Source organism: Pyrus communis, chromosome 16 (genome assembly GCF_963583255.1).
Source record: "Pyrus communis chromosome 16, drPyrComm1.1, whole genome shotgun sequence".
Lineage (NCBI taxonomy): Eukaryota > Viridiplantae > Streptophyta > Magnoliopsida > Rosales > Rosaceae > Pyrus > Pyrus communis.
Window position 1 is genome coordinate 19,724,860 of NC_084818.1, and position 24,321 is coordinate 19,749,180.

At 38.0% G+C, this 24,321-nt stretch overlaps 1 protein-coding gene across 12 annotated transcripts; it reads right to left on the reverse strand.

Annotated features, from left to right (window-relative positions):
* Nucleotides 1–7,651: 7,651 nt before the first annotated feature.
* Nucleotides 7,652–11,876, reverse strand: LOC137720881 (GPN-loop GTPase QQT1-like). 12 transcript variants are annotated; one of them, XM_068459997.1, is made up of 8 exons: nucleotides 10,786–11,876; nucleotides 10,607–10,674; nucleotides 10,446–10,504; nucleotides 9,983–10,044; nucleotides 9,442–9,539; nucleotides 8,874–8,973; nucleotides 8,612–8,711; nucleotides 7,652–7,959 (listed from the first exon to the last, which is right to left on the reverse strand). In XM_068459997.1, the coding sequence occupies exons 1-5, from the start codon at nucleotides 10,875–10,877 to the stop codon at nucleotides 9,455–9,457; spliced, it is 366 nt and encodes a 121-aa protein (XP_068316098.1). In that variant the 5' UTR covers nucleotides 10,878–11,876; the 3' UTR covers nucleotides 7,652–7,959; nucleotides 8,612–8,711; nucleotides 8,874–8,973; nucleotides 9,442–9,454. The 12 variants fall into 12 exon arrangements, 10 of the variants coding, with proteins under 10 accessions (XP_068316098.1, XP_068316097.1, XP_068316096.1 ...); XM_068459996.1 differs by having other exon boundaries at nucleotides 7,652–7,889; nucleotides 8,874–8,977; XM_068459995.1 differs by having other exon boundaries at nucleotides 8,874–8,977.
* Between the last annotated feature and the right edge of the window lie 12,445 nt (nucleotides 11,877–24,321).

The following is a 24,321-nucleotide window of genomic DNA, read 5'->3' on the forward strand; positions in this document are numbered from 1 at the left end:
CACTCCCATACAACCCATTGACCCTTATCTTTCTCTTTCTCTCGGATTTTTCTGAAAGTCCGTACAACTGTACGGACAAACCTCAAACCAGACCATTTCTTCACGGATCGACGTCGAGGAGCCTGCTTTCATGTTCCTTGTGATCTTAGGAACCCATCCATACCTTTCATTGGACGTGAAGCCTTGTTTTCCAGAGAAACCAAGAACCCCGATTTTGAGCACTGTTCATTTGATCGTAATTGTGGACTTTTCAAGGAGTTTTGAGGTCCTAGGAAGCTTTAGAACATCTTCACGAAGCTCAGGGAAGAAAGTTGGAGTGTTTTGGACGTCGGGAAGCTTAGTTTGACAAGTTTCAAATTTTGGCTGGATTATCGAGGTTTCTTCGGCGAGATCCCGTGAATTTCAAGGCTTGAAAGTGGTAAGAATGTGTTCTACTCACTCTAAGCTTAATTTTGAGACAAATTTCATGAATTTTGGTTAAGAAATTAAGAAGATATGAAGTTTTAAAGTTTTTTTCCGGAAACCGGCGAAAATTCAAGTTGTAGACGGAGGCGCTAACAGCGGCGACCGGCGAGGCTAGTCAGAGAAGGAGAAGAATATTCCGTCAAAGTTGATGAAATATTCTAACGGCGTCAGGTAACGTCATTAATTTCTATTAGGGTTTTAACGGAATATTCCAAACGGCAGTTAAGTTTCCGTCAGGGTTGGTGGCGCTTGGGGGTGTGTCTGGCCTTGCCCTTGCCGGCGCGTGGGTGGTCCAAAAATTATTTTAAAAATATAGGGATATTCATGAGATTGAGTAGATCGCGTTGGTATACTCAAACATCCCATTTGAGCATTGTATGAGAAGTTATTAGCTAGTTTCGGTTGTATGCTTTAATTAACGTTTATTTAGTTATTTTGCATATAGGTGAGACCTATCCAGAGGATGAGCGCCATCAATCGAGGCTCGGGGGCTACGACCCTTCAACATACCAGTGAGTGGGCTTTTGGTTTTCCATATATACCTATATACTTGAGATATTTCCCAGAAAATGAAATTGAATGATTATACATTTTGAAATGCCATGCAAAGTATCTGCCTATTTTATTTATGCATTAGTAGTTGCATATATTTATGATTAGTGTTGCGGACGCAAAAGTAAGTGCCAGGTAAGTTCATAAATTAAAGATATGAGATTGTTTTAGTTGTGGAAGATATGATGTGATGCACTGAGAGCTCATAAACCTACACCTCGGTGTTAGTGCTCTCGCCTGCGTGACGTTCACCTCCCGCACCATATGCTCACCTTGGATCCAAGTTAGGTACACATGCTTGTCGTACAGACCATTATAGGTGGTTCTGACTCGTCGGTGACCCGCGATCATTCGCACAGTCTTCACGTGATTATAGCACTAGAGCATATTTATTTTACACCTAATCTTCTCGTATAGACCACTTTAGGTGGTTCCAACTCGTGTGCATGATTTGATATGGTTGAGATTGGTTATGAGCTATAGACTAAGCCGTGCAGGTCACGATAGGTGGATTCGGCTGATATGATATCTGGCATTGATATATTTTAACTGGATTACTTATGGCATTTCATTGAGATACTTTGGCATGGTATATTTCTATGGATTTTCATCCTGAGCATGATTTTTGATCTAGCATATATTATGTTTTCTGGGAAATTATACAGGTTTTACGGCGAAGGGTTAGAACTTTTGAGAAATGAAATGATTTTGAAAAGCTTTGTTTTTGCCCACTCACACTTTCTGTTTTGCGCCCCTCCAGGTTTTAGGTAGAAGTGCTTTGGTGGCTCACAGGGATTTCGACGATGGTGCTGACATAACATCACAAATTTAGGATCACCCTTGGGTGTTGTATAATTAGTACTTGTCCAGTCAGACTGTACTTAGGCTATTTATGTTCTGATTGTGTATTTTACACTTAATCTCGCACTAGCACCTTATTTTAGCTAGTACTTTTAGTAGTTTGGTTTTTATTCACTCGTATTTCTCTATATCATTATTGCTTCCGCACTATGCACATGGTTACGTCACTTTCACGCGACGGCCACCACGCCCTGATTTAGATCGGGGTGTGTCATCTATGAACATCCTTGCAATAATTTATTTGAGGGAAACTTTGTGATGCTAATTTCGTAATTTTTTTCAATGATCCGAACCATGTGTACTTTAATACGTCATTCATAGATCATTCTCGTAAAAATATAGACAAATCCAAGATGATTAAGACATCCAATTATGGTAAAGAAAATTGACGAATACAGTATTTCAAAGAAACACTATTATGACTACCATTCAATCCAACAGTCAAATGATTTCGGATTTGAGTGATTTTGGGTAAATGTGATCCTTGAATGAAGGCCTAAAAATGAATGGTTGGATCATTGAAATATGGTGCAAAGTGTGTCATACAAAAAAAAAAAAAAAATCCCTTAAATAAGTTTAGGGTAAATTACACTTTACCACCTCAGGTTTGAGGTCTATAGCAACCTCATACAACATCTTCAAAACATTTCACTTTCATACCTCAAGTACTATTTTATTTCAATATAATACATCTGTTACATTTTCCATTCATTGATCCATTAAGAGCTGACGTGGCTGCCAAATTTGTGCCATTTGGCAATCTTTTATTTTTTATATTTTTTTATGAATTTAAAATATAATAATTTACTCAAAAAAAAAAAAAAAAAAAAAAAAAAAAAAAACTTGAAACCCATTCCACTTCCCTTTAACCCCTAACCCAAACCCTAAATGTCACATCTCGGACCGGGCCCCCAACCACATCCCGGGCTCGACTCCACCATAGCACGATATTATCCGCTTTGGGCCCCGACCACGCCCTCACGGTTTTGTTTATGGGAACTCACACAAGAACTTCCCAGTGGGTCGCCCATCATGGGATTGCTCTCCCACGCTACTCACTTAACTTCGGAGTTCCTACGAAACCTGAAACCAATGAGCTCCTAAAAGACCTCGTGCTAGGTAGAGATGGGAATATCCATATAAGGCTTACATGATCCACTCCCCTGGGCAATGTGGGATGTTACAATCCACTCCCCTCAGAGGCCCGACGTCCTCGTTGGCACACTTCCGGCTAGGGATTGGCTCTGATACCAAAATTGTCACATCTCGGCTTGGGCCCCCACCACATCCCGGGCTCGACTCCACCGTAGCACAATATTGTCTGCTTTGGGCCGCGACCACGCCAAAAACTGACACACCCCGACCCGGAATGTCCACTAGAACTCCGAATCGAGCTGTGTTGTCTGACACCTGGAAGGTGATAAAGCCATAGAATGTGATAATGTGTAAAATGTGAATAAATTTAAAACTAAAAGTTCCTATATACACAAGTGCGCGGTGAGCAGATACAGAGCATAAGAAAAGTACAGTGAGGTAAGATAATAATTATACCAACATAAGGAGCCACCTGAACTGGGAGTGCCACAAGTCCTCATCGATATGGAACTTTGCTACTAGAACCTAGAGGGGTGCAAAATAGAAAGTGTGAGTGGGCAAACAAAGATTTTCAAAATCATTTCAATTATCAAAGGTAGTAACCCCTCGCTGTAAAACCTGTATAGTTTCCAAAAAATCATACTACATAGAAGTATGAAATCAAATGTATACTAATAGTAAATCCAGAAGTATACCACTACTCAGCATCTCATTAGCAATATAAAATAATCATGTGCTTAATAACCCATACTAGCACTTAAGCCGGAATCACTTATGGTGACTTGTACAACTACACTCATATCTCATCAATCAATGCTAGCACATAAGTCGGAGTCATTTATAACGACCTGTACGACTTATCCATATCTTATCAATCAATGCTAGTACATAAGTCGGAGTCACCTATAGTGACCTGTACGACTTATCCTTGAAAAGTAATATGTCAGCCGGATCCACCTCTTGTGGCCTGTATGGCTGAACCCATAGCTCATCACATATCCCTACACACAGGTTGAAACCACATCTAGTGGTCTGTACAACAGGATTGGGTGTAAATAAGTACGCTCAGTGCTATGATCATGTGAAGACTGTGCGAATAATCGTGGGTCACCTACAAGTCGGAACCACCTATAGTGGTTTGTATGACAGGACTGTGCATCTACCTTGGATCGAAGGTAAGCGTAAGGTGCGGGAGGTGAACATCACGTGAAGGATTGTGCCCTGGCCACGAGCGGGAGCACTAATATCGGGGTGCAGGTTTATGAGCTCTAACTGTATCTATTGTAACATATACGACTCATGGGCAACCTGTACGATAGTGTTAGAGTTACTTATCATTGCAACCTGTACGACAAGGTCGGAGTTGCCTTGAACATACATGTAGTCATGCCATAACTCCATCATTTCAACAAATACCATAAACTCACCTGAACTTACCTGGGTGTCCTGCTTTCACCTTTGCACTTCAAAGCGTCACAATAATTATGTGCAGGTAATATACATATGGATATACCATGATGCAATCTAATACTCAACCATGACATCACATTTTCAATTATATACATACATACATACATACATACATACATACATACATACATATATATATAATATCGCATAAAAATGCATAAGCTGTAACGCCCTACTCACGAACTATTTATTTTTGGGAATAATTATCAGTGACAAGCCCAACTAGACACTAGTTTAATTAACTATCATTACTTACGTTTCCTTACTTCAAATTCTTGATTCTTCACACATTGATTTATGACCAACATTTAACCACCAAATCATAACGTTAAATCTCACATTTTCCACCAATGTCCTTCACATTACTCAATTCCCTAAATAAGGATATTGTCTCAATTATTTAATCTCACTTCTTGTATGGCTGCATCTAATGTACCCTAAACAGGAATCAAGCCATTTGTAGTTCACATTAGTACTTCAAAGCATTCACAGTAATCATAAGCAATAATCACTTTATAAACGTTTTTGGAATTATCAATCATACACACACACACACACACACACACACACACACACACACACACACACACACACACACACACACACACACACACACAATAGAAAGGAAAAGACCCACTCACCTAAGGTCCGCGCTATGACTCCCTAGCACGCATATTGAGACATCACGAACCAATGTCGCCTAGAACAATTATCAAATCACATCTCAGAGTTCTTACCGATAGAATACATAATTTACATAAAACACATCCCTATATAATTCACTTCGGAAGATTCGTACTTTAGATTTCCAAATCTGTAACTTCCAAATGTCCACATTAAGCTTCTAGAGCAACATCCTAAAGTTTCAAAACGATCTAACGGTCAGATTTCCGCCAATTGCCAAAATTAAGTGGCAGCCGACATTTTATTTTACAAACTTACAAATCCCATTCGGGAAGATCCGCCAATTCCTAATATCCTTAAATATTACGTACTATCAAGTATTAAGGTTTGGTGACGATCCAACGGTCGAATCGTCAATTCATGCAAGAACCCCATGACGGCCAACTAGGTGATCAACTACAAAACTACATTAAATCATCATAATTTCACTAAACGGATGCCAATTATGAAACTAGAGCATCCAAATTAGCCTAGGAAGGACAAGTGGGGTCTTGGCCCATGTGCTGCCACACGCGCCGCCGCGCAAGGTGGTCGGCCACCACGGTTTGCCGGAAAATTCCACTATTTCTAAAAGTTCTCAAATTTCACAAAAATGAAGATCTCAAAGAGGGGAACAACTTTTTACCTGCCACGAAGTCCAAAAGTGGACGGAAGATGGTCAATTTCGCCCACAAAGCCGATGGATGCCTAAAGCTTCCCGATGTCAAGGTTGGTCCAACGAGGTCAAAGTTGGTCAGGATTTGCTCCTAGGACGATGGGCTACAAAGCCCAAGTGGTGGCATCGGCCATCACTTCGCCGATTTGCTAGAAATTTGAAAAGAGTGGCTGGAGCATTGTTGATTTTTGTCGACTTTCGTGGCCTCAAACCGCCATATACCGTGGTTAATCAAGGTGGTTCTTGGGTGGGTTTTGTAGAGGGGAATGAGATCTTCAAGATGGTGGTGGTGGCATCAAAAATCTCCACCGGAGTTCGCCAGAATCGGCCTTGGAAAATGGGAGGTCGTGGAGGTGTGGATGACGGGGAAGCGGGGAGCTTTCTCCTTTTCCTTCCTTTTATGTGATTGGTCCTGTGATTGGTCCTTTTTGCCTAAAATCTAATTGGGATTCTTCTTATTCTTCTTCTTCTTTCTCTCTCTGATTGGCTGAAGGCTTTCCTTCCTTTTATGTGATTGGTCCTGTGATTGGTCCTTTGTGCCTAAAATCTAATTGGGCTTCTTCCTTGAAAGAGTTAAATTAAATTACCAACTAAAATATAAATAACCAAATTCAAACATTCGTAACTATATCGTTATAATCCAGACTTGCGAACGGCTTTTGCCTATGCGTTCGTACCAATGAGTATTACACAAATACGCCAAAAGAATAAGTCATACGTTCCTTTAGACGATGGTCAAAGAAAGTCAAAACCTTCACCTCTAGGGCATTGGCCATAAATTCATTCTTTTAACATTTATAAAATCGTAGAACTAAGGATGGGTTATCACACTAAATCCCATGTCTTCTCTGATCCACTCTTCCCTCTTCACCTCCTCGACCCACTTCGTCTTCCCCACTTGAGCACCTCTTCTCCCATCCCCCATCATCACCCACCCCTTGCCCACCCAAGCCACCCGTTCTCCAATCACCAACCCCGTCTATCAGCCCCCGGATCTTCTCTGCCTTCACCTTTGACAACACACTACAGCCACCACGAAGCCTCGAGCTTCAGCAATCCTTGAGTTTAACACACTGCAACCACCACCAGAAGAAGATGAACATGAACCAAGAAACCCAGAAAAAAAGCAACTGTCGGGCTCGTGCGGGGATAGAGTCGAGGTGGGAGTTGAGGAGTATGAAGGGGAGAGAAGGTTGGACATGGTGGCAGTGGAGAGCATCGGAGGTGGAGGGGTTTGGGCTTGGTGAAGGTGAGGGGGTCAGGAAGGGAGGGAGAAGATGGGTTTCTGCATTCTGGGTTTATTTTTATTTTTTTTAATAATTTAAATAGGATAAATATTATTATATTTTAAATGCATAAAAAATTATTTTTTTTACCACATGACACAAATTTGGCAACCACGTCAGTACAAATGTAGATACCATATTTGCCATGTCATCACTTAACGGTTTACTTAACAGATTTTTTAACGGATATATGAAATTGAAATCAAATGATAAGTAAATATATGAAATTGAAATGTTTTAAAGATGTTTTAAAGAAATGAAATCGATCCCAGATCTGAGGGGTAAAATGCAATTTACCCATAAGTTTATTTGCGATATTCTCAACGGAAGGGGATTGATATGTATACACATACCAACGAAATGTCCCAATCTGTACTTCTAAATAATATTTGACATCCACAAGAGATGGGCCACGACACAAGTTGGGAGGCAGTTGAGGCCTCTCTCGTGATTTAGTGCTCACTAGAAATTTAGCCCACGCGATGCCGCGGGAATGCCAACTTAATTATAAGCGTTGTATGTGTTAGAATGAGGAACTAAATGTGTTGTAACCATTGTGTGTAAACATGTAAAAAGTACTTACACAAAACAAGTACAAAGCATTCATAAAATGTATATAATAGTTGTTGACAACTCTACATACATAAAAATAGTTGTTCAAAATATAGCTGCTCCTATTTGATCGATGTACAAATTGATGTTAGCACGAAACTTATAATAAAAAAATGGAGGGAAGGAAAGAGGAAGATGGAGCTTTACAGGCGTGTAAACCCATTGTAAGCTTGGTGTGGCTCGTTGGAGTTGTGCAGATAGCTGTAAGCCTGCAATACTTTAGCAAATAAATTGATAATGCTTGTGCTCTGCTCTATTCTGTTCTTTCCCAAGTGGATCCTACAAACAAATGCAGAGACAAAAGTTAAAAACCGATGCCAATCAATGAAAGCTAAATAATCCCCATCCTAAATCTTTTACAAAACAAAGCAATAAGAAAATTTCAACACTAAATGTTTTATCATACAAAAAACGAAATAATGAAATAAATTTCCACATTAGGCTTATTTCAGATATTTAACATCTTACTTTGAAATTTCTCCCACGGAATGAGACTACAGTGTTCATTGACGACCATTGTAACAAATGCTTACTTTCCACGGGCTTGTAACTTACAAATTCCAAACTCAATGCATCATTTGTGTGTCCTCAGCTTTCTTTGTGTAATCCAAAAAAACAAAAATGTGACTCTATGGCCTTCTTATAACACAAAAATATCCCTAATTAGAGCATGCCACACACCAACACATTGCTACTATATAAAATATTTTTCTCAGTGGCAAGTATTATACTCTCCTTTGGCCAAGTGGATATGAAATTGGTTGAGTATACTGTTCTAGCCAATTGGATCAATAAGCTCAAGTTTGCACTGTACAAAACCATAAGTACTCAAGACATGAAATCAAATCCTGCACTTTACAAATCACATATGGGCAAAATAATAGCTCTGAAGAAACTGAAAGAAGTAGAAGGCTTTAGAACATAAATATACCTGAGGTGCCGAAATATGGTGCTGAGGAAGTGTTTTCTTCTTATTTTGAGGGAAGAAGAACGTAGCTCTGAATTTGGACCCATTTTCTTAACCCATAGTTCCCATAACCCATAAATAATTTTAGTGTCGTTCAAATAACAAATACCCCAGATGAATTGAAAAACTGCAGAGATTAGTTTCATGAATACATAGTGAAGCCGAAAGCCATAGTTAATCTAAACAGAGGGTTTATTTAATCTAAAAAGAGGCAAAGACATACATACCAATCCTCCGAATGTTCTCTGCATGATGTTCTGCTTCAAGAATGTACAACAGCTTCCCCTGCGGTACAAACTCCCACCCAAAGCACATGCCACCATGCTCTTCCTTGAACAAACAAAATAAATTATACGCAAGTAATGAGCCACTTTCTTTCGGCATCATAATTAATCTTTAGTGTCATTCAATAATATACTACCACCGTGTTGACACATGTCAGAATCTAAATTACATCTGTTCTTATAAAAAATGTTTATAACATAAATTTCAATATTTCTGCTTACAATTTTTAAAGGGATTAGTGGGGATAAGATTAGGGATACGCTTTAGACATCAACCCCTTATGGATAGCCCTTCTTAATCCTTCAAGTGTAGTCTAGTCCTTCAATTAAGCATGGCCTAAATGCTGTAACAATCCGAGATAACTTGTATGGAAATGAACTAACAATGAAGGAGGGTTTTTGTCTTTTGGGTGATCTCATGATGCAAACATATACTGCAGGATAGGTAGCTAAAGCTATTTATGCTTCGTTCACTTTTTAGTATCTATTTGTAAAGTGCGAAGTTCTTACCTCAAAGTTTGCCTTATATGTGACAGCTTTCTCCATGTTTGAAAGTTGAACCACTGAAATCAGAATCCCTCATATCTGCTGATGTTAAATTGACTCTTCTGCATCAGTCAGTTACATTGGTGTGAAAATGCAGATACTAATGACAAAATTAGTCTTGCTCTTTTCAAATCTAATACATTAGCTTTAGCAGGTCGTTCATTGTGGAGGGTAGCTGACAAATGCAACAAAGAAAAACTACAATTTGGGGGGAAAAAGACATAACAAAAACCAAAATTTTGAGGAAAGAAAAATTGAAGTTTTTTTCTTATGTGAGGAACCATACCAGTATTTTATTCAATCAAGAGTTTTTCTCTGAGCTAAAAGTTGGGACTCCCACTTTTCAACTGAGAATGAAATAACAGAGAAAACACACAAAATAAAAGGCCTAATTTCCAAATTATTTTTAAAAAAATTAAAAAATTAATTTGAATCAAACTGAAGAAAATAGGTCAAATTATGTAAATCCCAGTAAGTGGAAAAGGATACGGTGAGTGATTTTTACCTTGAAAACTCACATAGTTTGGAATGGATCATCAACAATCTCTGGAGACTCCACTGGATCCACTATGATATCATCCTCCATGGTTATGATTCAATTTCATTTAAGAAGCAAATCATCAAACACTTGGTGTCCAAAAAAAAATATGAATTTCATTTCAGAAGCAAAACACTTGGTGTGCATAAATAAAATGACACAATAATCTGAACAACCACTACAAATGGCAATGCCATTACAAAATAACGCAATTTTCTTTGGATCAAGAACTTAAAACAAAAAGCAATTTCATATTGTTCAACAAAAATCAGAAACCAGTAATTCACACACATTCACAGATCTTCAAAACAATTGGACAACTACAAATTAAACTAAGCAAATAAAAAATTTCTTGGAATTCAGTCGAAATCAGCAGAAGATAAAAATTACGCAAAAGAAATGCACAATCTTGGCATTGGAATTGAAGTACCTGAAGTAGTGTAACTGGCCCGGCATCCACCATTTCAAAGTCCCCAAATCGGCTTTGAACTGCAAAACCCAAATCGAACAAAAACTAAGCAGAATGAGTAGGATTTAAAATGTTGAAAACAGCAAATGACAGAAGGTGGACCAGTAGCCCTACTATATTACCCTCAACATACGACATTGGATACAGCAATGCATCGGTGGAATGATCCAAATTTACCACAACGACTTTCCTGCACACCAAAACAACAAATTGCCACTGTAAATATTTCACACAGATTCAAAAACCAAAATTGAAGTCATGGAAAAACTTGAAAACCCGGAATTCAGAGTAAAATTTTTACCTTCCGATGAGCTGGAGGAGCTCAGACATGCCATTGCAATAAGTGGTCTTTCCTAACCCAGGCGGGCCGATCACCACTTGCCCAAAAACCATTTTTGAGTTTTAACATCGAGCAGTAATAAACCCAACAAAGAAATCAGTCAGGTAAAACTAACATCTCAATTCAAATTTTCAATTGATTATTTAATTATGTAAATCTCACCTTCAATTGTTTTAAAATCACAAAAGCTGTTAACTATGTCATCTGATAATCAATAAATTTAAGAAAATTTAAAATGAACTCGATTCACTCCAAATGCTGATATTATATGTTCACATATATGTTCACAACAACAAAAAGAATCTGTTTTGAGTCCCTAGGATCAAAATAAAAACAAAAAACACTAATTCCAGTGCCTAGATATATAAACATCGCATAAAACACTCATTTGCAAACGAGGGGTAAACTCATATAAAGCTATACGTTTATATGGGTAGCAAATAAGCAGCACAGATGCAGGCACATCTATAAAGCTAAATCACAGATCGATTTCATAAGCATATTTTGCTCAAGCTTTTATAAAGGGAGACATGCAAAATCATACAGAAACATCCATTAGTAAACTGGACAATTTCAATATATATGGAAGCATGCATGAAATCACAGAGAGAAAATAATAATACAACTTTACCTTTGAAGTGTTATTGCGTCAGGATTTGGGATGGAGATCCGACATGCACACATTTGGGATGAGAGAAATGGGGATTAAACCCAGAAGGTGGGATTTTCTGAAGAGCAAGTAAGAAGACGAAGAAAAAAAGGGGGGGGGGGGGGGGTTTAAATGGGGAGAAGAAGAGAAGCGAGCTTCCCTTCCTAGTTGAGGTTCAAGCCCGTGGGAGAGGAGTTGCAGAGAAACTCTGTTCAGCTAGTACTAATTCAATTTACAGAAAAGGGGATTAGGGTTTTATGGAATCGGAACGGATAGACAGCACATGTTCTGGTTCGTGCAAAATCGGGAGAGAGAACTGGAGTTCGTGTAGCAAATGGAGGACTACCGGAAGCAAATGAAAAGCCGAGCTTTGTGAGAGAAAGAAGTGGAAACGGAAGGAAAATTCAAGATGTAGTGGAAGTGATCATGGGCAGCATGGACAAATACGTCAATTCACTGTGTCAAGTAAGAAAAAGAACAGGAAACAGAGAAGAAAATAAGGGCATTTCCGTCATTTCACTATTCATCAACAGTGCGTTTTAGTGTATATATAATTTCATCAGCTTCTTTGTTTCCTTTTACTTGTTCAACACTTAAATCCAACAGAGTGATTTTAATTAATTGAAATGGACATACTCTACCCAGAATCGATGTCATTCAAGACGTCATGCAATTGGAAAATTCACTTACTGCAGCATAAAAAAATTGATAGAACTTTGCTGCTGAACAAATCAACAGCTGCTGCTTACAACCAATCACGGTTGGACATGTAAACAAGTTTATTAAAAAAATTAAAATTTGGACACGTATACAGCCGTGATTGATTGTAAGCAGTAATTACTGCTGATCTTTCAACATCCAAGTCCAGTTTTAAAAAAAAATTTCCCATCGATTCCGTTTCTTAACTGGTGATTCCAATGTACTTGCCTATAACTTTCACTACCTATTCAATCCATACATGCAACTTTCCTCCCTACTGCTCTGGGGTTCTGCTGATCAACTTGACTTTTGACGTACTCATTAAACTAAATATGCAATAGGAAATTAGAATTATATGCCTTATTTTAAACATTTTTAGATTAAACATTCATTCCTATAACCAAATTAATTGAGGACCGATAGACTTAAATTGTGACAACCCGTCCCGAATGTGTATATTATTTTATCCTCGAGAGCATGGAAATTTCTAATTTACCCTTTGTCATTAGATGGTGTCGTGTGACATGGATTTTGGTTGTGGTCCAATTCATGTTTTCCTTAGTTTTTGGAACCAATTAGAACTTAGGTTTTATTTTTCTTTTGTTTTGGTTGGTGACCCATCTGGACCACACACACACACCACTCCCGTTGACTTTCTCTCCTCCCTCTCGGTTTTTCTTCATTTTCCGTACAATTGTACGGTCAACAGGTGAACCAACCATTTCGTGCACAGATCGAGGCTGTGAAGGTGATATTTGTGTTCTTTACGAGCCCAAGAACTCATTTATACCTTTGGATGGACGTGAAGACTTCGAAAGCTCGGGAACCAGGAAACCCCGATGTGGTGCATAGTCACTCCGTCGTAATCGCGGAGGTTTCGTTGAATTTTAAGGTTCTAGTGAGCCTTAAGACTGCTTCTTAAAGCTCAGGGAGGAATTTTTAAAGGTTTTGGACGTCGGGAAGCTCAGTTTTGGCCAGATTATTTTGCAGAGGTGGCCAGATTATTAGGAATTTTCCGGTGAGATTCTGTGAGTTTTAGGGCATAAAAGTGGTAAGGATATGTTCCTTTCATCCTAAGTTTCATTTTGGTTTAAATTTCATGGATTTTGGTGCTCAAATGAGTGAGATGTGACGATTAGAAGTTTTTCCAGAAACCAACAGTCGCAGAAGTCACCGGCGCTGGACTCCGGCAAACCAAGGAAGGAGAAGGGGAATATTCCGTCAACTTTGACGGAATATTACTAATGGCATTAGGTATATTTGACGGTATATTCCATGATTTAACGGAATATTCCCTAACGCCGTCCGTCCAGTGTGCCAGGCACGTGCCTGTGCGTGGTCGCGTGTGTGGCCGTGCCTTGGCCGGAGCATGAAGGTGCATGGGACATCGGAAAACTTTTCTAAAATTATGGGGTTGTTCATGGGGTTGTGTAGGCCACGATGGTATATTCAAATACCTAAATTGAGCAAGGTATGAGAATTTATTACCTAGTTTTGTATATGTGCTTAAAAATAATGTTTAAATAGTTGTTTTGCATATAGGTGAGACTTTTCTAGAGGACGAGCGCAATCCAGCGAGACTCGGGGGCTATGACCCTTCCACATAACAATGAGTAGGCTTTTGGTTTTCAGTATATATATGCTTGGTATTTTTTCCTAGAAAATATGTTTAAATGGACTTGTGTTTTAAAATGCGATGCCAAATGTTTTATAATTAGAATATGCATTTAGTAGTTGCACATAATTATGTTTGATGCTGCGGGCACTCAAGGTAAGTTCCAGGTGAGTTTATAGATTGTGGATGTGAGTTGCATGATTACGCTGAGATGTATCTATAGCTCATAACCTACACCCCGGAGTTAGTGCTCCCGCCTGTGGTCAGGGCACAGTCCTTCACGTGATGTTCACCTCCCGTACTTATCTTGGATCCAAGTTAGGTGCACAGTCCTGTCGTACAGACCACTATAGGTGGTTCCGACTTGTAGGTGACCCGCGATCATTCGCACAGTCTTCACGTGATCGTAGCACTTGAGCGTATTTATTTACACCTAGTCCTGTTGTACAAACCACTTTAGGTGGTTTCGACTCGTGTGCAGGCATACTTGTTGAGCTATTGGTTGAGTCGTACATGTCATATTAGGTGACTCCGGCTAGATGGATGAGCTGTAGATTTAGTCGTACAAGTCATATTAATTGACTCTGACTGACCTATCATTTGCATTGATTTATATCACCTGGCTTACATATTTTTATGCTGAGATATTTAACATGGTATATACGTGAATTTTGCTATTCTGAGCATGGTTGTGATATAGATATGTATTTTAATTTCTAGGAAATTATACAGGTTTTATGGCAAGGGGTTACTACCTTTGATAATTGAAATGGTTTTGAAAAGCTTTGTTTTTGCCCACTCACACTTTCTGTTTTGCGCCCCTCTAGGTTTTAGGTAGGAGTGCTTGTTGGTCGCTTACAAGGAATCGCGGCGGTTCTGATAGATTATCACTAATGTAAGACCACCTCTGGTATTGTATAATTAGTACTTGTCCTATTGGACTGTACTTAGGCTACCTATGCTCAGATTATGGTGTATCACACTTAAATATCGGGATTTGCACTTATATTTGCTTAGTGTAAATTAGCTAGCTTGGTTATTAGTTATACACATTTCTTCATATCATTATCATTTCCGTATTGCGCACATGGCTACGTCACCCTCACGTGACGGCCAGCACGCCTTGATTTCGATCAGGGTGTGTCAGTTTGGTATCAGAACCTAGATTTGGCAGTCCTGCATATCTTGTGAATATTCTAATTATTTTGGTGTCTTCTATCAAAACTATGCCGCCTCCTAGAGAGCAACGTTCCTCGGCTGAGTCTGGTTTCCCTGATATTACTAAGTTAGGGGAAGCTATAGCGAATGTTATTCAGTCTTCGCTTCGCCCTCCCTAGAGGACTCATTTGGAAACTATGTATAATCTGAAGTTGGATAAGTTTATGGGTAATGAAGGACATGAGGGAGCTGAGCAGTGGCTCAATCATCTTGAGAAGACTTTTTGTTTGATGCATAGGCAAGGGAATCTCCCTGAGGATAAGTGGGTTGAGACGACTACCTGGTTTTTAGGTCTGGAGCCTGCATCCAGGTGGAGACAGAAGTCTTATCAGTTATCATGAAAGGAAGTTATTGATTGGGAAGTTTTTAAGCAGTTATTTCAGAAAAGATTCATTCCTCCAGAGCATATAGATCGCAAGAAGCAAGAATTTATGCACCTAAAACAGGGGAAGATGACAGCTAACGAGTACTACAGAAGGTTTACTGATTTGTCTCACTATCACCCAGAGGTTGCTGCTAATCCAGTACAGATGCTCTGTCATTTTAGGTTGGGTACTCGAAAGAAGTGGCGTTCTATGGCGACCACGACTCCCTGTGCTACTTACCAGGAGTTTTATGAGATTTTGTTTCGAATTGAAGATTCAGAAAATATGCCCAATGATAGTGAGGAGGAAGAAAAAGATGGTAACCAGAAGAAAAATGGTAAAGATAAGGGTCAATCGTCTTAGGGACCTCGTCAGACTCAAAGCTTTAAGAGAAGTAGTGCTAGTTCCGATTCTTCTAGCAGGGGTTTGAGTTCCCCTGGGCAGAGGAGAAGTGGTAGATTTTTTGGAGGTCCTCGTTTCCATAGGCAGAGGAATTCTGATAGTGCAAGTACTCCCTTATGTCACAGATGTAATAATAAGCATTTTAGTGAGTATAGGCGAGGTAGTAGCGGATGCTATACTTGTGGTCAGATGGGGCATAGGGCTATGCATTGTCCACAGAATCAGCAGAGGCCCCAGCCACCTTTTTTACCACCACTAGTTTCGATCCAGCAAGTTTCAGGACCTCGTAATTATGCCCAAACTGGTCGTGAGGGCGCTTATCATTATTAGGGCGATGTTGCTCCTTATTCTGCAGGGCAGTATCAATATCTGCATGATCCATATTATCAGAGTGGTTACCCTCAGTATCCTGGAGGTTATACGTAGTATCCTCCCTATTCAGCTGGTAGGTCTCAATGGTATCCTAGAAGACATTCCCAACACATGGAGGTTGCTTCTAGTAGTGCAAGACCATTGAGGCAGCCTAGTCAACCAGGTTAGGGGCGTGGTAATCAGGCTAACAGAGGTCGAGGAGGACGACAATAGGCTTAGGGACATATTCACCACATTACATTGTATGATGCTCAGAATAATCCTGATTTGATCATGGGTACGTTGAATATTCTTGGCCATTTTGCTAGAGTATTAATTGATTCTGGTGCTACGCATTCTGTTATTTCTCATACGTTTGCTCAGACAACACAACCTCATCCTACACCTCTTGAGTATGATTTAGAGTTGTCAATGCCTAGAGGGGAGACATGTTATGTTAGCTGTGTGTATACAAGATGTCCCGTGTGTTGGAAATGTGCCCTAAAACCAATCATATGATGATACTTTATGGACATTTCACATGTTAAACTAATCTAGTTTAATATTAAAGGCAAACATTATTGTTTGAGCCGTCTCGTATAAATGTTATATGCTTAAACGATAAGTCCAAGGAATATGTGGTTGGAAGAATACGATTTAAAGAAGTTAGATTCATGAGACCATTCTTTCGTTGACACATCCTAAACGTTCCTGATCATAGGATTGTCAATTGGGCATTGACAGTCCGTTAAGATCAGTACGTGCTATGTCTTCTCTCAGGGAGAGTGACTAGTCTCGAGTCATTGGTGTGTGTGACATCAAGACAAGCATGTAGGTTCTCAATAGAGAATGAGTTCACTGAACACGATCAACGAGGGGTTCTCATATTCATGTCACATGAGAACTCATGGTTAGGATAATGCAAAGTAGTCCTTTGACCTGAGGCATAGCTGTCTTGTGGTTAGGTCCTTAATCTTTGATTATGTCAAAGTCACTCCATCAGGAGGGTGTCCACGGCATCGTCGGGGTTAAGCCACTTAGCCATGGAGGCAAGTGAATGCGCAACAAGGGATCTCTAACCTTCAAAATGTTTGAGGGAGAATACTCTATGATATGATTTAGAATCTCTGGCCAGAGTATGAATGAGATGTTGGAATGCGTTCCAAATCACATTCAAGGTAATCATATAAGCACAAGACTCACATTGGATAGTAGACATGAATAAACTATCAAACCAAACAATGTGGTCAAGAGTATTGTATTAGAGAAAGACCGTATTGCATTTGTAATCCTAAACTGAATAGGTTCTCCACCTCTTCTGATTAGCTTGGGTAACCATGACATGCTGCTAGGCGTCAACCATGGTTTGTGGAAGCCCTAAAAGTGTATTATCACTAACGGGAGAATTGAAAGTAAGTTTCAATTCACAATCGATTAGAAAGAGTTTTAATCGCCCACTGCCTCGCTAAAAGGAACCTAATGGATCGTTCACCGAGTAAGGTAGAGTTTGAAGAAACAACGGAGATGAGTAAGAATAATTAAATGGTTTAATTATTTATCTAAGGCTAGGATTAATTAATATGTTAATTAATCAAACGAATAAGTTCGTTAAAGACCTCGGGTTATTTTTTGGCCGCAAGGCCCAATGGGATTTGAATGTCAAGCCCATTAACTCAAGTTGTATGACAACTTGAATAAACAAAGGGCTTGAAAGCCCAATAAACCCTATGGCCGGCCATGTTAGAAGAATAGGGCATTTGGTCCATTAGGTCACTTATTTGAAGGGACTATATAAAGGACTTTATAGCCTAAAATTCATTAAGGGTTATTTTTGGGGAAAGGATGAGAATACAAGCTCTCTTTTCTCTCTAAAATTTCGGCCACCTTGGAGGGATCATCTAGCAATCAAACTCCTCCAAGGTCACTCATTTCTTCTTCATTATGCCTTGGTGATGAATCATTAGAGGTTCTCAATTTTGGGAACTTGGAGAAACCTTTCCATCCATCCAAATCCATGGATCTAAGATGCAAGGAATGAAGGCCCTCTCTTTGGGTGATTAGCCTTTGCTTATGCAAAGAGGAATCTACAAGGGTATTGATTTCTCAACTCACTTTGTTTTGAGTTGAGTCTTGGTTCACCTATCTACTAGGCTTTGAAGTTCATGGGTTAAGTTTTGTTTTTGAGTGCATATAAACATGATTCCGCCTTTTAATTGTTAATTGCATGTTGTTGATGTTGCTCAAATGAACTTGTTTTTCACAAATCTTCCTTCAAGTGGTATCAAGAGCCTAAGTCTAATAGTTGGTGAATCCTTTTGGGTTTTGTAGTTCATAGTTTGTGATTTGAATGTTGTAATTGTTACAAGCTTTATTCTTGCTTCTTTGAATGTAAATTTTGTTAGAAAATTTGCCATCTCAAATGTTGTAGATGTAGTTCATATGAGCATGAATTTTGGAGCTAAATTTTGGTGCCATGTTTTTGGGGAAATTCGGCCAAATCCAAAGGGTGGATTTTTGGGTTCTTGTTTGACTTGTTAAAAGTGTTTTAAAGTGACTTTTGGAACCCCTATGTACCCTAGTATGGTTGTATGTTATTTCCCTTAAGTTTGAGTGGTTTTGGTATGTTTTTGGGTGAAGAATGTTCATGGAGCTCTTATGGGTTTTCATGGATGTTCTTCATTGTTCTTGATATGTTCTTGCCAAGAACAAAAGGTTTGGTGTTTTGATTCAAAGTTTTGATTTATTTCATAAAGTTTTTGTTTTGAAATATTTCTTATGTTTAAATATCTTAGATATTTGTTTTGAAAAATTAAAGAAATTTTAGTGGGTAGGTGTGTAATGATTTATTCCATTTCACCCACCCCACTTACAAAAACTTTGAAATTTTTTTTAATACTTTGCTTCAATGGCCGGCCACCCTACTCAATTAGGGTCCTTGTGGGGCTTTTATGCAATTACATAAAGTTTTGATACTTTTGTGTATTTTTAGTTTGACCCAAAAGTTTACGTTTTTACGTAAAGGTCCAAAATCACTAAAAGGACAAATTGTTTTGCTCCTTTAATGAAGTTTTAGCTTTTGTGGAAATTTTTGGGTTCTAGTTGTAATTACATGAAGTAGTGGACTTTTGTGTTTTTACAAAGTGACCCCAAAAGTTTTTTTTTTAACATAGTGACCCAAATTGTTGTGGTCATTGTTTTTGGCCCAAAACAAAATGAGAACAAAAATTGTTTTGTCTCTTTAAATGAGAATTGGATTTTCATTTCATTTAGCTCCATTTAAATCAATTCTATGGATACAAAAACCAAATGAAAATGTTGCATTCAAGTTTAATTAGTTAAAGCGTTAATTAATTAAAGAAAGGGTGATTATGAACCTAAGCCTACTATAATTGAGCTATGTGAAAGGCCGTTTCAAATTTGTTTGAACCATGGGAATGTGTAGATTAAATTTTGGTTGTAATTTGATATGATCAATTGTTGTAAAAGAGCATAAACTCTTCTTTACTTTAAAGTAATTTGATTTGATCAATTGTTGTAAAAGAGCATAAGCTCTTATTTACTTTGAAGTACTCCTTTCTTGTTTTATTCGATATGCATGAAATTGGAGTAGTTGGGTCCAACGCCCAATAAGACAACACGCCTTAATGTGATTAAACGCGTAACTAAAATCAATCACCATCCCTAGACCGAGATTCAACACTAGGCTCGTGTTGAATCGAATCAAAGGTTCATAGTCATCCTAAGGCCCTAAGGCAACTATATAGTCCATCAATGAATGCAAATCTTATGTTAGTAGTACCATATAGTCTTGCTTTAAAAACCGTTTTAAAAGCATAGTGGGAGTATTATATACTACTAAATCAATCATATGGACCAATAGTTGTAATAGGACCAAAATGTTTTAACTGGATTAAAATGTATGTTTATATGTGATGAGACCTAAAACCCTCAACAAACCATTATTAAGTTGATAAGCGAGAGATGCTTTGAATATCTCTTCGTGGCCTTCCACCGTGGTGGGCTCCAATCGTTTGTGACTTGTACACCGGCTTCACCCTATCATGGGGGAGTACAAAGTGCATGCTTACACTCAGGAGGAGTCCATAAACATATGATGAGGTAAGTGTAGGCAACGAGGATAGCCGATATCATATCATTGTGAGGCTATTCTTGAACCCCTTCATGAACTAAGCATGGTGGGAATAACTTAACTAAGTGCAATGGTGCCGATATCGTATCATCGTGAGGCCACATTCTCTAGAGGCCAAACTAGATGGGTAATTACAAGAGTTGTAAATGAGTAAAGTGTTATTCTCTCATCATTATTTTTGCTAACCGATATCGTATCATCGTGAGGTGGGCTTGGTAATGGTGAGTCTCCCATACCCCGCTAAGAGTTCAACAAAACTCTCGAATTCCGATGAGGGATATGGAATTTGCTAAAAATAGTGGGTGGTGCTATTTTGATTTAAAGACCCGGATCAAATAGCTTAAAATCAATCAATTTATATTCGTTATGTATTTGTTTACCAATATATTTGCAAAACGCTATCCAAAACTTGACAAAGAAAAACCGAACGCTTTAGTTTCCAAACTTGGTACCACAATCCCATAGATTGTCTTGAATGGATTGTAAAAGTGCCTAAGTAGTCTCATCCTCACAATCTTCCTATTGATAATGTATCAATGGAAGAACATGTTAGATAAGTCTACCATGAAGAGGACAATGCAAACTCTAGTGCTTGTCTCTTTGTTACATGAACAAGGAACTTGAGAAGTAAGCACAAGGGCATGAACACTTTATGTGCCATGATTCTTCACTTACAAATTGTTGTATGAAGAAATGAGAGTTGCCTTGAACAACTCTTGAAAGTTTGTTATTATGTTTAGAACATAATGGTTGGTTGACAAAAATAGTCCATCAACATGGACTTATGATGATTTTGAATCATTAAATGTTAAAGTGTCAAAACACTTAACGAGACGGAAACTAGGCAAGGACTTCACCTTTGTGTCCCTATCCTAATGGTTCACTAAGTTTATTGTAAACTATATAGTGAACAATAACCGCACGCTCTCCAAATCGTTTGATGTGTATAACACATTTGAAATAAGTTTCAAGAGAGATAGTGGGAGTTTAGGGACCATGACTATTGTAGTCAAAAGGGAAGTCAAATGAAGAAGGCAAAATAACTCCAAGGGAACAAACTTTCTTTATGAAAGGATGGACATTGGAAGGGGTATTTGCAAGAAATGTCTTGCAAGTGTCAAGAACACACCTTTCGAAGGTGTTGTAAAATGTTCTTGAATAATTCAAAACAGTTGGTTCTTCTACTTGAATACATGATTCTATATTAGCAACTATGTTTTACAATTGTTGTAAAAGTGTGCTAATAAAAAGTAGAAGATTAATGAGAGAAGAGAAAGTACTTCACATTCGGAAAGTGAATCAAATATAGATCTCTGCGAAAGCGGATTGTATGTACTTCCTCATATGAACTACCAAAGAAATTGGAAAAACCAAAGATTGTCTTTACGTCCCAATTTTAAGGAACTTAATTCCGTCACTATTGTAGAGATGGATGAATGTTTTGTTTGAAAAAACATTGTTCTTTATTAATGAATGATTAGATTATGGTAATCTAATTCATTGTCTCTATAGTAGAGATGATGTGGTAGTGTTAACTGTTTAAGAATATAACGATGCTTAAAACCCAAAAGGTTGCAAGGTAGTGACTAATCCCAACTGAGTTGTGATACCTCTAAAACATAAATTACGAGTTGGTAATAGATGGATGCATTGGATCGTTAGACCCGGATCCAATACCTTCTTGTTATATTGTATAGAGGCGAAATGTTCGAATCTTTATTCTTTTGGAAAGAAGAAAGAATCACAAAGTTGTTAAGGAAAATTCACTTAGATGTTAGTGGCACTTGTCCACAACATAATACTACTCATGTTGTATGACATTCACCGAAGATCACTCTCGGTTGGACTATAGTTTACTTTGAATAAACACAAGTCCGAATACTTTGCAAAAGGTTTCAAAGAATTCAAGAAATGTAAGTTGATGAGTAAGACGTCTAAAGAATTTACCTCCTTAGATTTGATCCAAGGAAAAGTAACACTTTAGATGAGTTTCCTTGAAAGATATCAAGGAAAATAGCATCATAAGATAATGTATTTCTCCATTAGGAGAAGAACGAACTTGAATAAGATTTAGTTCGTTGGATGTTATCTATTACCCATATATAGGATATATATACTTCTAAAACAATATGATTGTCAATTAGAAGATCTTCCAAAATTTTCATAACTCCATAAGATGTAGTTGGAAAGAAAGACAAATCTTAAACATGTTAAGATTTGGGGTTGTGTGCTAATAAGCAATATTTGTTTGATATGATCAACAAATATAACAACCTAGTTCCTACACCACAAGCTCCAAGGTAGTCGAGAAGGATTTATAAATCGTCTCAGTTGAATGGTTTGAACTTTATGACTATGTCATAGAGTTACACCTTTTAATTCGAAAGAAATAAGAATGAAAATCCTTATGACTACACTTAGTGGGAGCTATAAGCATCTTATGAGAAAAAGGATCAAATCGTTTGATTTCTCATAAAGATGTAAATGAATCTTTTGTTTACTAGGTTTACAAAAGATTAGTGGGAGTTAATCATATTCCTAAATTTGAATATATACATGATATATATTAATTTTGAAAATGAAAGGAATTCTTCATCGTTAAAGTTATGACTTTAAACATTCTATAATGATAGAATGTATATGGGAGACATAGTCTATATACATGGGATGGAAATCTATAATGATAGATTTCAAGATATAATTGGATTATATCAATCCCTAAAATAGACAAGAGATGCTAGGAAGTTTCTCATATGATGATAAACTTCAATTAGAATGACAATTCTAGTGAGACTAGGAAGTTGTTCTTCTCAAAGGGAATGTACCATTTGACTCCCAAAGAAATAAATAGAATCATTTATGCATACGCAGAAAGGTGATTTATGTATTTCATATTGTATGAAAACATTGATATAAGTTGTACCTAGAACGGTACAAGATGATATCAGTGCAAGCCCAGGATCAGAACCATGGCAACTGTCAAGTGAATCCTTAGGTATTTAAGAAATACTAATGATGGATTCCTCAAGAATGAGGAAGAATTAGAGTAACGTAATGGAAGCGTAAATGTATTAGATTATGAATCTAATCCATCATAGAATATCTCTTCATTATGAATTAAGTGATAATGAGATATCTCTTTATTATGACTAAAGAGATATATGGGTGGAAACGTTAAAAGTAATGACTTTAATGTGTTCCATCATGTATGCAAAATATATTGCCATATAGAAGCTTACAACATTGTTGTTTGGATGGGAAAGTTCATTTATGAACTCTCCATTCGGTTCCAACCAGAAAGTGTATGACACTAATGGGGCGATAGCTCAAGCCAGGGAATCAAGGTCTCATCAAGGTCCGAACTCAAATGAGAGACTGAACCACATGATTGAGAATCATGTATAATGGTGACGTCGTTATTCTCAAGGTTGCTTCTATGGCTAACATATAGATATCCATTGTCTAGGCCTACTACTCAGCCATTTATGAAATGACTACAGAAGAGGTATCATCACTGATGACTAAGCTGATTGGCTCTAGTGCAAGTGGGAGATTGTTGGAAATGTGCCCTAAAACCAATCATATGATGATACTTTATGGACATTTCACATGTTAAACTAATCTAGTTTAATATTAAGGGCAAACATTATTGTTTGAGCCGTCTCGTATAAATGTTATATGCTTAAACGATAAGTCCAAGGAATATGTGATTGGAAGAATACGATCTAAAGAAGTTAGATTCATGAGACCATTCTTTCGTTGACACATCCTAAACGTTCCTGATCATAGGATTGTCAATTGGGCGTTGACAGTCCGTTAAGATCAATACGTGCTATGTCTTCTCTCAGGGAGAGTGACTAGTCTCGAGTCATTGGTGTGTGTGACATCAAGACAAGCATGTAGGTGCTCAATAGAGAATGAGTTCACTGAACACGATCAACGAGGGGTTCTCATATTCATGTCACATGAGAACTCATGGTTGGGATAATGCAAAGTAGTCTTTTGACCTGAGGCATCACAGCTGTCTTGTGGTTAGGTCCTTAATCTT

Coding starts and splice junctions, on each gene's coding strand:
- LOC137720881 (XM_068459994.1), bottom strand. CDS start 9,477: ATGGAGAAAGCTGTCACATATAAGGCAAACTTTGAG. Junction 8,712..8,873: donor GAGAACATTCGGAGGATTGG/TATGTATGTCTT, acceptor ATGGGTTATGGG/AACTATGGGTTAAGAAAATG. Junction 7,960..8,611: donor ACCATATTTCGGCACCTCAG/GTATATTTATGT, acceptor ATTTGTTTGTAG/GATCCACTTGGGAAAGAACA.